General features: G+C 55.7%; 3 protein-coding genes across 3 annotated transcripts; 1 reads left to right on the top strand and 2 right to left on the bottom strand.

Moving 5' to 3' along the window:
- Positions 1 to 1,677: 1,677 nt before the first annotated feature.
- On the bottom strand, positions 1,678 to 3,659 carry B0H18DRAFT_379396 (uncharacterized protein; the record flags this gene model as incomplete). The annotated part of the gene is made up of 3 exons (XM_048037828.1): positions 3,561 to 3,659; positions 3,423 to 3,492; positions 1,678 to 3,357 (listed from the first exon to the last, which is right to left on the bottom strand). A coding segment is annotated over exon 3 (1,643 nt), but the record flags the coding sequence as incomplete, so codon positions are not given.
- A 238-nt stretch (positions 3,660 to 3,897) lies between these two features.
- Positions 3,898 to 5,578, top strand: B0H18DRAFT_893287 (uncharacterized protein; the record flags this gene model as incomplete). Its single annotated transcript, XM_048041364.1, has 6 exons — positions 3,898 to 4,000; positions 4,063 to 4,428; positions 4,481 to 4,501; positions 4,549 to 4,904; positions 4,955 to 5,430; positions 5,482 to 5,578. 6 exons carry the CDS (start codon positions 3,898 to 3,900, stop codon positions 5,576 to 5,578), a joined length of 1,419 nt encoding a protein of 472 aa, XP_047884895.1.
- Positions 5,579 to 5,691: 113 nt separating this feature from the next.
- Positions 5,692 to 7,351, bottom strand: B0H18DRAFT_379366 (uncharacterized protein). Its single transcript, XM_048037827.1, has 5 exons — positions 7,182 to 7,351; positions 6,778 to 7,118; positions 6,390 to 6,731; positions 6,175 to 6,336; positions 5,692 to 6,126 (listed from the first exon to the last, which is right to left on the bottom strand). The coding sequence occupies exons 1-5, from the start codon at positions 7,252 to 7,254 to the stop codon at positions 5,806 to 5,808; spliced, it is 1,239 nt and encodes a 412-aa protein (XP_047884894.1). The 5' UTR covers positions 7,255 to 7,351; the 3' UTR covers positions 5,692 to 5,805.
- Between the last annotated feature and the right edge of the window lie 5,264 nt (positions 7,352 to 12,615).

Genomic DNA, 12,615 nt, shown 5'->3' with positions numbered 1-12,615 from the left:
CGCCCATCTTGTATTTCCGTGCCGCGTCCATGAGGCCAATGACGAAGGCCAGTTCTTGCAATAGCGGGCCAGGAGCGCAAGTTGGGTGATACAGCCGTAGGAGGACGTCGAGGATACCGCTGTCTTCTTCAATGGAGATGGAGACATGCTCTCCAGTCGATGCAGCGACTGAGTGCGGATTCGTGTCTTTAGGTGAGACACTAAGTACCGCCGATGCAGCGACTACGAGCATCTCAGCGAGACCAGGAGATGCCATCGAAACAAAGCTCTTCTGCACGAAGAAACGGACCTTATCCGATGTTATGATCTCTGCATCGCAAGCGGGGGAATCGAATGGCAATTGGGCATTCGAAAAATCTGAGCATGAAGCTTGGGGTCCATCTCGTTCCTTGGCTGAGTCTACTGGCTCTGGCGCGCAGAACACGAGTTGCTGCCAGTCCATTCGCTGCCTGCAGTAGTGCAACAGCTTGCGATAGCATGCAGCGGGGATCTGGTCCAACTCGGGGGTGTAAGGGTAGCATAGAACGAAGATGCCGAGTGAAAATGCCTGAGCGGCGGCGGCCTTTGCTACTTCTTCGAGGTGAAGCCTGCAGGCGATCGCAAAGACACGCAGCGGTTCACTTGCCACGAAGTCTTGTAACGCACGCTTGATGAGCCCAGCAGGTTTGGCCATCTCATACTTCATCGCAGCATCGAGTGCCTGATGAACGACATCGAGATCACTCAGATCTGGGTCCGCAATGGGATAACATGCATCTAGCAGGGCGCGCAATGTCCTGCTACTCTCCACCAAGTCCACAACTGGCGCGGGAGCGGCTTGATGCGAGGCTGTGGGCTGTGGAAGGCTGAACATATCTGCGAAAACTGGAGAGGCAATGGTCAGGATGACACGGTGGGCCTTGTAGGACACCCCGTCGGAAGACCGGAGGATGACATCCCCGTCTTCTCGGTCGTACGGCGACTGTAGTTTCACTGGAGTCAAGCCTGCGTCTGTTCCTTCAGCCATACTGAGCGGCGGAGGGACTGTTGATACTCGGCACAACCTGCGATGTATGTGAACTCGAAAATTCAGCTAGACTCTAGAACCGTCAAAACTTGTTTATCAACGTTCAACTCTCTGTAGCCGGTGCGTTGAGATGGTACGTACGTGGTCGTTGTTGGCGTGACACTAGAACAAGTCTCGCTCAGCGACCTGGAGCTCGAGGGGACGGCTGTAGTCTGAATACTGAGCAAGGTACCGATAGTAGTCACTGTCGATGCTGGGTCACGCCAGTCACATTTTGTGGCCATCAGCCACCGTGTCGCATTTGGCAACTATCGTCGATGATTCCAGTGCTTACTGTCCGTCCGTTGCTCGAGTTCATGCAGTACCATACAGTTCTAGTCACCATCTATGCCACTTCGTTTCTTTCGTTCTAATTGATACTCAATAATCACACCAACGTACGGCTCCTCCCCCTCCTTGAAGGCCCTTGACGATGCAATACTATACCGAACATAAATGACATCGTTGAAAGTTGTGATCCAACGATGTCTATGAGCTGCAGTACACTGTGGTGCATTGGTCATATTTACGGCCCCTGATATCGGCACTACAAACTTGCGAAATCGACCTGAATAATGAGCATCCGTCGCGGTCAGTGCACTGGAAGGCCATTTGGATGTAGCGAATTTCTTACGTTGTCAATCAATTGTTGTGCTTTGGAAGCAACAGAATCACAGAATGAGATATAGATGAGGGGCGACGGAGAACAAGAACTGCATTTCTTTTCCTGGATCGAGGAAATGATTTCGGCGAGACGGATACCCTCCGTGAGCATTCGCGGAGACGGACGTTGAAGCAGGAGTTCCACGGCTTTAGAGATCGCTGGAACAATCCATCGAGCGGTCTTATCATTGGTATAGTATGTCGAACAAGACCTGCATGAGCTCGAGATGTTCTTGATGACTTCGTCGTCCGAGAGCCAGGTCGTCATCGCAGTGCCGGCGTCGGAAATAGCTGCGCTGCAGTTGGCATGATAGGCGAGGAGACGAAAGTAAGGTTGGGTCGATATGATTTCCAACGCAGGTGAGTATGATGTTTCGATTGCCTCGAAAGTCTCACCCAGGAGAACGCGTGCGGCGTCCTTGGCTTGCATCGTCCACCCGTAGCAAGAAGCAAGAACGTACGCCCGGAATGGCTCATGTGGGAGATACCGTGGCCAAAGGATTTTCAATAGCCATATGACCCTTTCTATTCGGTACTTCCGTGCAGCATCCACCAAACGAGTGAGGAAGTCAATGTCTTCCCCGGGTAAATCGGGAACGTCTAGAGGGCTGCAAAGTTGCAGCAAAGCGCCAACGACCGTGCTATCTTCCTCGACGGCAAGAGAGGAATGCTGTTCCGCTCGCTCTCTGTTACGGCTCAGATACGCATCCGAGTCTCCGGCTACGTCAACGCACTGAACAGCTTTGAGTGCCGTCGCAACGGGAAATCTATCGGCAAGGCCAGGGGCAACCGTAGAAATGAACTGTCTCTGCAGATGGAAATGAACGTTGTCTGATGTGATAATGACTGCGTCGGCATGGGGGGAGTGGAATGGCGGAGGAGCGTCAGATGCTGGTGGCAGTGGCGTTTGTTTCGCTTGACCTTTTGCACGTTTTTTGACCGCTTTTCCACTGAGTTTACTGGTCATACAAAATTTGAGCCCTTTCCAGTTGCCTCTTCGCCTGTAGTGTTGCAATAGCCTATGATAGCAACCTGCGGATACTTCGTCCAGTTCCTTGACATAGACCAGTCCCGCCTTGAAAATCGATCGAGCATGTACTTGATGAGCGGCAGCTTTAGCCATGTCCTCGAAGTCCATTTTACAGGCGATCGCAAAGACGCGCAGCGGCTCTTTTTCTACGAAGGCCTGTAACCTGCGCTCGCCGAACTGAATGGCTTTGGCCACTTCATATTTCGCGGCCGCCTCCAGTGCGGTTCGAACAGCGTCGAGATCGTTCAGGTCGGGATCCTTGAATGGGTAGCAGGCGTCCAGTATAGCGCGTATCGTTTTGCCATCCTCAGTCAAGTCCACGATCGGCGGCGAGACAGTGTGCTGATCAGTCTCTGAGGGCGTCACGATGTCGGAGGACTGCGGTAGGCTGAACATGTCTGCAAACACGGGGGATGCCATCGTCAAGATGATACGATGAACCCGGTATGAGACATCGTCGCAAGAGCGAAGGATCACATCGCCGTCTACTCGGTCGTAGGGAGCTTGGAACTTTTGTGGCGCGCTCCGACTGGCTATCGCGACCGTGCCCGAGCATGAATCGGACTCTAGGGCGTCGGCCATCTTGTTTGAAATTGCGTCTGGTCGTACCGTGGCAAAGCTGAATATCAGTAACTCAACAGTCAGAAGATCAGCGTTCCTAACATGACTGTTTGCAAGACGTACCTGATGTAGTCAACCTGGTGGCAATATTAATCGAATCGTAGTAGTGCGCCCGGGCCAGTGATGATAGGTACTGTAGTTAGTAGTTGGATCATTTAGTACCATCAACTTCCACATGTTGCAAACGATCGAAGCACGCACCTGAATGTACTGCAATGAGCTCACTGTTCCGGCTCACCCACCAGCTTGAGCGTACTTATGCTGAACGAGTTACGGACAAGCTGAAGGTGTGGGAAAAGGATGGCGCGTTAGCGGGTAGCGCGCGCCTGTAGGCCGAGAGCTTGCCACCACGCGCACCTACTGCGTTCGTGACTTCGTCGTCCTGTCCTTTACAACTCGCTCTCGGTACTTAATATACGCGTATATGAATGCTCGATCTAGGTCTCGTTTATAACATATCATCACCTCTGTGGCCACTGCATCACCTCCAATTCGTTACAAGAGCCGTCCTCGAACCGCCGATACCAGCTAGACATCTATGTCCTATCTGACGTCTCCTCTTCGTCCAAGTTCCAGACCATCATCGCGTAGCTCCAACGGCCGATCTGCGAGTCCTTCGGTATCTCTGCCGGATAACCCAGGTATGCAGGCGTGGTACGCCGGCACGGTCGTCATAACGCGGGGCAACTAACAGTGTTGCCAGTTGCCATCCGCAATCAGATGTCTACGCTCAAACATACCATCCGACACCAGCAAGCGCAGTTACAGAGCCTCGAAAACACTATTCTTCGCGGGCCTCGTCCACTACCCCCAGGAATCATGAACTCGCCTCCACATTCACCGACCGACTTTGATCAGACATTTGCGTCCGGAAGCACCTACATGTCTCCCCGAGTACAGAAACGCAACAGCTTCGAGGTGTTACATGGTCTCGCAGGGCCTGAATCGAGCTTGCCATTGCCACGGAGAGAGGAGAGGAGTCGATCGTTTGGCGAGGAGAATGGCATCCGGGAGGGCATACCGACTTCTTCTTGGACGCGCCAGCAGAGTCCGACGCGGACGCTCAGTCGTACGTTTCGTTCAGTTATATGGTGCCGGGGCGTGTGTTGATTATTGCACAGGAATACCGGTCTCATCTGTAGGTCAGTGAAGAGCCCCAGTGTGATGAAAACTATCTAACGCGGTGCAGGTAACGCACGGGCCCTCGCCGAGGAAGGACAGCAAGACTCCTCGCATCTCAGCTCCTCGCCACTGTCACCAAATCACGGGGCGTCTTCGACCCCTCACGGACCAACAATCTCACCCAGCCGCAGGTCGTCATTTGCACCCGGCAACACCACCAAGGTGCTCGCAGACCTCCAGGCCGGTGTCATGAACGCGAAGACGGCACTAGAAAACACGAAGGCTCAGCTCCGCGTGAGCCAGCGTCAAGTCAGCCAGCTGACACGACAAACGGAGGACCTGAAGGAGGTGCGGGAGCGTCTCCGGCTGGAGAACGAGGGGCTGAACAACGTGGTGGCTCGCAAAGAGCGTCTGCTACAAGAGGTGCGTCGGAGCCTCACAACATGTCGAACATTCAGCCGACCCCTTGGTAGGTTCTCGAGCGCGCGCGCAAGGCAGAGGCCGAAGTGATCGCTGTAAAAACGCAGGTTAAGTCTGAGACGTCAACGTCAAAGAAATCCCTGCGCGAGATGGAGACGGCCCTCACAGAAGCGACGGCACGCTCGCAGAAGGCAGAACGCGAGTATGTTGTGCTTCGCGATTCGATCAAGGGTCTCGTGTCGTCTTTCCAGACGGACACGGATGGTCTACGGAACGAGATGCGTAAGCGAGAGGAGAAGATCCTGCAAGAGGCGGAGGAGATGGGCAAGCGCTACACGCGGCTCATAGAAGAGGTGAGGCGCGAGCGAGAGGATGGCAACTCTGTGGTGGGTGAGGCCAAGCGGCTGCGGGAGGAGAACGAGCGGATACGGAAGGAGGTGGAGGAGAGCTTCCGGGAGGACATTGGGCACCTGCGCTCTGAGGTAGACAGGCAAGGAAAAGAGAGCGAGCAGGCGTGGCAGACTGCACGGTACGTCGCACAATCATGCCTGGGTGATTACTCGCTCACTAGTCTGACTAGGAACCTGGCGGAAGAGCTCGCGCGGCTGCGCAGGCTCATGCGGACGGATCCACAAGCAACAGACCTGCCAGTACCAGAGTCCTCTGTTCCTTCATGATCATTCGGACTCAAATATTGCCTCATGCATAGTGCCCAAATATCATGTCCTTATATACCTCATCCTCGTTATCTATGCTACGCTCATCTGTGGACCCAGTCGGCATGTTATCCCTGCATTCACCGGACATTGCACTAAAATTACATCCACCTAGTCCTAATCACTATACAATCGTTTCATATTGGTTTCGTATTGGACAAACACTCAGCACTTGAGCCAACAGCCTGTCAGCCGATTTTCTCCCTCTGTCGTGACCCCAACTGTACAGGACCTTTCGGACGCCCCTTGTTATCCAGCATGATCGGGAATGGCTTTCGTGATGGTTCGGGGTCCAGCCCAGACAGCGTGCGTTTGCGTTTAGTTTTGCTTACTGGCAGCTCTAAGTTCCAATCGCTTGTAAAGTTGGACTGCAGTGGGTGTAAACGTTCTGGGACATCGTCGGGTGGTGTGGGGAGCAAGGGCGGCAGTGGTGGGGGTTCGTCTGCATCATCCAGGTCAAGCCTGGACAATAATGGCTCGGTGTCGTCGTCCCATAGATCAGCATTGCCCTGCTGCTCTGATGAGTTGGTGAGAAGCAGCCTTGGTCGATGACGAACCTCGAAAGATACAGGACGACGTAGACTCTCCATATGTCGTGTATTTGTACGCGATGACGCAGGTGTCTCGAGTACAAGGCGATTACGGTTATGAGTAGCCACCTCCTGCGCCGTGGCGAGCTGCTTCTTCAGGTCTCGAATCCTTTCCGCCTGTTTGGTTTCCTGCATACACTATGAGTCAATATATTCGGGGGTTCGAGCATCACAGACTGCACCTTCGCCTTGTGAGCGTGAAGGGTCTTGTAGAGACCCGCGGTTTCGTCCACTTTCTCGGTTAGCTGCGCGGCATGCTTCTTCTTTCGGTCCCTAAGCTCTCCTTTCAGCTGCTCAATTTCCTTCATCGCGTCGCCCAACTGTTCGCTGGCGGCTTGGGCGGTCTTGATGACGCCGTCCGCATTCTTCTCGGCTTCCTGCACTTCGCTGCGCAGACGCCGGTTTTCCTCCCGGGCAGTCTGCAGTGCGCATTGTAAAGAAGATACGTTGTTCTTTTGCAAGGCCAGCGTCACGAAAACACTCGTAAGCCGCTCCAGCAATAGTGCGATGGACGAGAGGAGGGCCTTGCACAGAATCAGCATCAAGCACTAACGGGTACGCCGAGCGTACCTTCACTGCACAGTCACCCTCTTCCATCCCGTTCACCACCTTCCCGAGCTCCTTGGCGGACCGCACAACCGACTCTGGCTTGCTATCCGGGCCTATCTTGTCGAACTTCTCTTTCACATACGTCGCCTGCTTCAAGACTGCCGGTGAATAGCTTCGCTGCGAGGGGGCTTCGCCGTTACCGTCGGCTTGCGACGCATCGCTAGCTGGATCCCTCGACTCGATATAGATGGATATGCCACTGTGGAAGGGTTCCCGGCACATAGGACATTCGTAGCGAGCGCGTACGCGGGGGCCACTGGCAGGCCGAAGGTGTCGGAGGACTTCCACGCAGATTCCGTGCCCTGTCAAAAGCAGGCCAAATCTCATAAAGGAAAGCTCAGCATAACGAAATAGATGGCCCTTACCGCAGGGCAGAAATCTGAACGCGCTCAAGGGATGGTTGTCCCAACATATGCTACAATACGGCTTTATACTCATCGTCGGGGCGTCAGAATGCTTGCATCAGTATCCGAGAATTGTCGGGCTCCGTTGGGTCCAGTATGACACGCGACACAGAGTTGATGAGGGTGCAGAGCGCTGGAGGAGGAGGAGGAGGGTATTCCATTTAGTCACGACATCTAGACGCCTCGGCGTTTTCGATGTGTGACAGCGCTCACTAGGTACATGACTACCTACAAACCCAACATACCCCTACTACCTAATCCCAAACTACCTAATCCGACTCCCACTATCGCATAATTACAATACTGTCCACCAGTTCAAACAAAAACACCCCGGCGTCGCGCGTTAAGCACAGCAGGATACATGGCTAAAACCTGGGAGGAAAAAAATGAAAAAACCTCCAGGTGTCAGCGGTGGTTAGTGTTGTTGGCAAATGAGCGCCAGCTTGCCACCTGGCGCTTGGAGGGGGTGGCGATTGGGTGGCGATTGGCGATTGCCACGGGTAGAGCTGGCGCATGGCGGCGAATGGTCAGATACTTTATTATGTTGCCTACGGTATGTTCGTAAACTAGGAGAGCCATTATTGCTCCCGGAGGATGGTCACAATGCGTAGATAATATGAGTGATTATGTCAGCATCCCCGAACACAAATGAGCACCCAATATGGCAATGAGCCCGGGTCCCGGCGTAGCTCCGTCTTGCTTCTCATTCTCGATATGGCGCCTGGCAGCAACTCCGGTTCCCACAGCGGTGGGCGTGTTCTCGATCCTTTCGTGGAGAAGCACTTCACGAGGGTCGGCGAGAGGAATGCGAAAACAAAGCGCTACCAAATGAGGTGTAACTACTGTCCCAATGACAGCCAGCTCATCGAGCACCGCGAGAAACGATGCCTGCAACATATCGCGAAATCCGGACGTTGTCGCAACGCGCCGGTGGATGCTCGGAAGGAAGCATGGATGCTTCTCGCAAAGGAGAGCCCGGAGGAGGTAGTTGTCGAGGGAGACGGGAGTTCGTCGGCGACGGCACTCGTTGTGGATGATGAGACAGAAAGTAGCACCTCTGCCAATCTACGACCTGTCAAGAAGGCAAAGGTCTCAGCGAAGAGGGGCATGAGCACACTCGAAAGCTTTGTGGACAGAGCCATGACAAAGGACGAGAAAGAGAAGACTGATCTCATATTGCTCAGGTACAGTCAGCATCATTGATTTTGAAGTGAATGAGTATTGATATGAATGACAAATGAGATTCCTTATACATGGAAATATTGCCTTCAATGCATCTCATCAGGAAAAAGCCCTCCCGAGAATGACCATGAATGACTCAGTATTATGGAGAAATCTAGGTAATTGTATATGTTATCTCAGTTCTCAGTAATAGGTTTTGTTAGCTAGTCCCCTCTCTTTCGTCTGTGAATGGCTCGATAATATATGGCATTATGCAACATGACCAGTGTGTTATGCAGCTTATGCTTCATTCTGATCACATTCCGTCCTTAATCTGACCATTCTTCTGATTCATGTACTGAATGGTCCATCGTACGAGGTGATCACATTCGATTCACAGGAACAAGTCAATTGTAATGTGTCACTAATGACATCAAGCAGCAGCTACTGTAGTACGGTACACTCCGACTATCTCTGCCTATGCCTCCCTCCGGACGAGATGTGCTCCAGTGAGGCGGGCCTCCGGAGGCGCGACCGGAAGTGGTGGTGGGACAGGGCCTTGGGCCAGGAACGCGGCAGACTCGGCGGGGAGAAGCAGGGGCTCGGCGCAGTTGTACGCAGGCAGCGGCGGGGCCACTGCGACACGTTGAGGGGATGGTGCATGGGACTCAACGGGGAGGAGCAACGACGTGGGGTTGAGCTCGGCACGAGTGGCGGCGCACACTCGGTCTCCTCCAGCGGCTCCGACGCCTACATCCACAACCGCTGGCTGAGGGGCATCTCCTTCGGGAGCGGGAACTACGAATTCCACATCCCCCGCGCGTCTTCGCGGAGGCGCAGCCGGTCGTGTCTTCCGGAGAGGCTGGCGGCGACGAGCGCGTGCGTCCTCTTCTGGCTTGGCTTCATGGGCCCATGGTGCTGGCTCATCGGCGGGTGGATGCTCACCACGGAGGGCGAGCTCGAGCCGGAGTTCCGGCGCGATGCGGACACGAAGGGCGCGATCCTGCCCCAGGCCGCGAGGGCGAAAGCGCTTAGAACGCTGGCGCCGCTGACTGTGTGGCTTAGCGGGGCTGTAGCGCGTGAAGGACAACGCACACACAGTGGACGAGAATCGCGGTGGACGCAGCGGGTGGCGCGTACTCCTCCGGGCGAGTTGACGTCGATGTTCGGAATCGTCGCGAGCACTGGCGCCGCCCGCCCAGCACGCGACTGAACGGAGAAAGGGGGGCACCAGCTGGGCTGTCTGCGGCGAAATGGCTGCGCTGCAGCATGGCTGAGCGGGTCGTCCTGCGCAAGGAAAAAACGGTGGGCACCGATCCAGACGCGCTGTGCTGCGAGCAGAGCGTGAGACGACGTTGCCGTGATACGGCGGGTGGCAAAGACATACCTGCGAGCAGCGCGTGAGTGTGTGAGCAAGCAGGTGAATGAGCTAACAAAGAAGATGAGGATGTGCCGGCACGAACGAGCGGGCACGCACAAGAGGGCATGTGAACACGAGAGGACGGGCGTGTGTGTGTGCGAGAGGGCGGGCAAGCCAAATGCGCGGACAGATACGCGGGTATTCGAGTGGGATGTGCAGATTGGCCGGCAAGCAAAGGCACTCTACCCAGACTATGCTTGTGCTCCGACAAACGGGTCTCGACGGTTGTCCACAGGGTTACGTAGGTCGTCCATGTCGGCGTGATTGTTATCTCATAGCTTGTTCTGGCAGGTACAGTGGAGGACGCAGGTGGGCAGTTGAGTAAACGGGCGGGACAGGGGCTGGATGTGAACTCGACAGTCAGCGACAGCAGGGGTGAGTCTTGGTTGAGTCTGACGTGGCAGTCGGTTGAGTGGCGCTGCAGAGGACACTGATCGCGATCTGATTTAGGGCAGACAACTGTCTGACTCCAGCTACGGATTGTGATGTGACAGCGCTCAAACGACTACAAGACCGCAACAAGACCGCGCTCCTGTCTTCCGTCGTCCTCTTTGGCTCTTGATACTCTCTGTCAGACAGCCCTCTCCTCTACTTTTTACACTTTTTATCCTGACCTCGGTGACACAGAACCCGAGCGTGCAACTCAGGACTTCCGTGACACGCGTGCCAGTGTCAAGCGACAAGACTGCGCAGAAAACGACGGACCTGGGGAAATGAGGACGTGAGATGCGAAGGCACCGAAAGATGAGAGCAAGGAGATTAGGAGAAAAGACTCGGGCGTAGTACTCGAACTTGAAGGTACGTTCGCGCTGAATGACCTGGCCGAGTCAAGCTCAAGCATCGCGCTACGGTCTTGCCCTTCTGCCTGCCGATCCTCTGCTTATGTCTTCGCCCGGACAGTCACTCGACACATACAGCCCCCTACCGAGTTGATGACGAGGCAGCGCAATGTTACCGTGCGCCTCGCAGTGTTGCTACCGCCCGACCTTCGCTGACATGACAGATGGACGTCGCCGCTCTCACGCTCAACGCGAAGAGATCTGAGCAGCTGGCGACGCGACACACGAGGAACCGGTGCGAGACTGCACCGCACAACAACCAGCCCACCAAGGCAAGTGAGCACCAGCCAGCTATGACAGGCCCGCTCGCTCACATCTCAAACACGAGCAAAACAATACCCACCGTGTCCGGCTGGCCAGAGATACCGCCAGCGACACCGCAAGAGCAGCGCGGGGTATTCTCCGAGGGATAAGGTGAGGCAGGAAAGGGTGAACACGGCTGAGCACGCGCACTACAGGTATGATTGTCGATAGCATGTTTGCTCACCCCTCACCACACCGCATTTCAAACACGTTGTGGGGTAGGCCCACATGGGAGCAACGGTACGAGCTCGGAACGACACTCTCTCAGGCGGCGGGCAACGCGGAACGAAGCGACATCGATTAGTGAAAGGACGACTCGGCGAAGGACGACCAAGTAAATACGCGGAACGAAGACAACTACTGTACATGGACATCAGGTTCCTCCGCCACCTCATCCTCGACCTCTCCCTCCTCCATCGCCTCGACGTCCCGAGGGTGCGCGAACCGCAGGCGACGCGGTATCCCGGAGTAGCCGTCCGGAACGTACACTCCTTCCGACAAGCGAGCGTGCAAGTCGCGGACGCTGACCTCAACCGAACTCAGGCCCCGGGCGATGCGGACGGCCTCGGAGCGGGCGTCACGGTTAGCGGCGCGGCATTCGTCAAGAAGGCCTTGGAACCGGGTGAGTAGACCATCGAGGCTGTCGGAGGAGGCGCGGAAGGAAGACAACTGCATGGGACGCTCCAAGTATCGAACCGGAAGGAGCGGGCGGCCGAGCTCGGCGTCGGACTGCTCAGCGGTGACACGGTTCGGAGCCCAGGCGATCAATGGATAGGGTTCGCCGACGTAGCTGTGCTGAGACGGGAGAGTCAGGAACACCTGGTCGAGGTACTCGATCAGGTCCTGCACGTCGGAGTATCGGCGGACGAGCGGAAGGGACGCATCGCCGTGGGCAACCGCGCGAGACCGAGAATCGAAGAGCATCCGCTGCGCGGAACGGAGGAAGGTTGGCGAGACGTAGAGGACGAGGCGGGAGAAGGCACGTACGATGAGCCATCGGGCGCCATGGGCCCAAGCGAGCCACTCCAGGTCGCTATCGGGGTTCAGACGGGGCTCTACCACACGCTCGTCACGAATGAGGTCGATGAGGCGGTAGAAACGGGTGGTGTAGACAATGGTCGAGGGGTTCGGTGGGATGTCGGCGGGCATCGAGGACTCCAACGACGGTGGACCGGTGAACGGAAGAGGATGGCAGGGACGGCGGAGGGAGATCCACGGGGGCGGAAGGAGTAGGAACGGAGGGGAACGGGTGCCAGCGAGGTAGGAACGTGGGAAAGGCAGCGGAGGGGGGCTAGGAGGGTAGGGCGGAGGAGAGGGGGAGTTAGTTACCTACCACTACCTCTCAGGACTCAGTATCTAGGTTGCACCGGGCAATCTCAGGCTTCAGGTCCCGTCTCAGGCTAGCGTTCAGGCTAAGGAAGGTCGCAGGAGTTAGGCTCAGGCTCAGGATCCAGGAGAGCTCAGGTTAGGAACGTCGGAGGGAAGGCTATCGAGTATACCAGGCTCAGGAAAGGCAGTCTTCACTAAAGGACATCGCGGACGAAGCGTGCGGCGTACCACCCCATCTCCCCTTTTCCCTCCGCGAGGTACCACGGACCTCGCTCGCTTCCTCCGCGAACCGTCAACTTGCACCAACGACCCCCGCCCATCGTTTTCACCGATACCAAGAATT

This window comes from Fomitopsis serialis (assembly GCF_022376445.1).
Source record: "Fomitopsis serialis strain Sig1Antser10 chromosome Unknown B0H18scaffold_353, whole genome shotgun sequence".
Taxonomy (NCBI): domain Eukaryota; kingdom Fungi; phylum Basidiomycota; class Agaricomycetes; order Polyporales; family Fomitopsidaceae; genus Fomitopsis; species Fomitopsis serialis.
Note: the sequence above shows the minus strand (reverse complement) of the source record. Positions and strands in the feature narration are given on the sequence as shown.

Excerpts from the sequence above, each read along its gene's own strand:
- B0H18DRAFT_379366 (XM_048037827.1), bottom strand. The coding sequence starts at position 7,254 with ATGAGTATAAAGCCGTATTGTAGCATATGTTGGGACAACCATCCCTTG. Across the intron at positions 6,732-6,777 it reads AGGGTGACTGTGCAGTGAAG|GCCCTCCTCTCGTCCATCGC; the intron begins GTACGCTCGGCG and ends ATTCTGTGCAAG. Across the intron at positions 6,127-6,174 it reads GTCGTCCTGTATCTTTCGAG|GGCAATGCTGATCTATGGGA; the intron begins GTTCGTCATCGA and ends TCAGAGCAGCAG.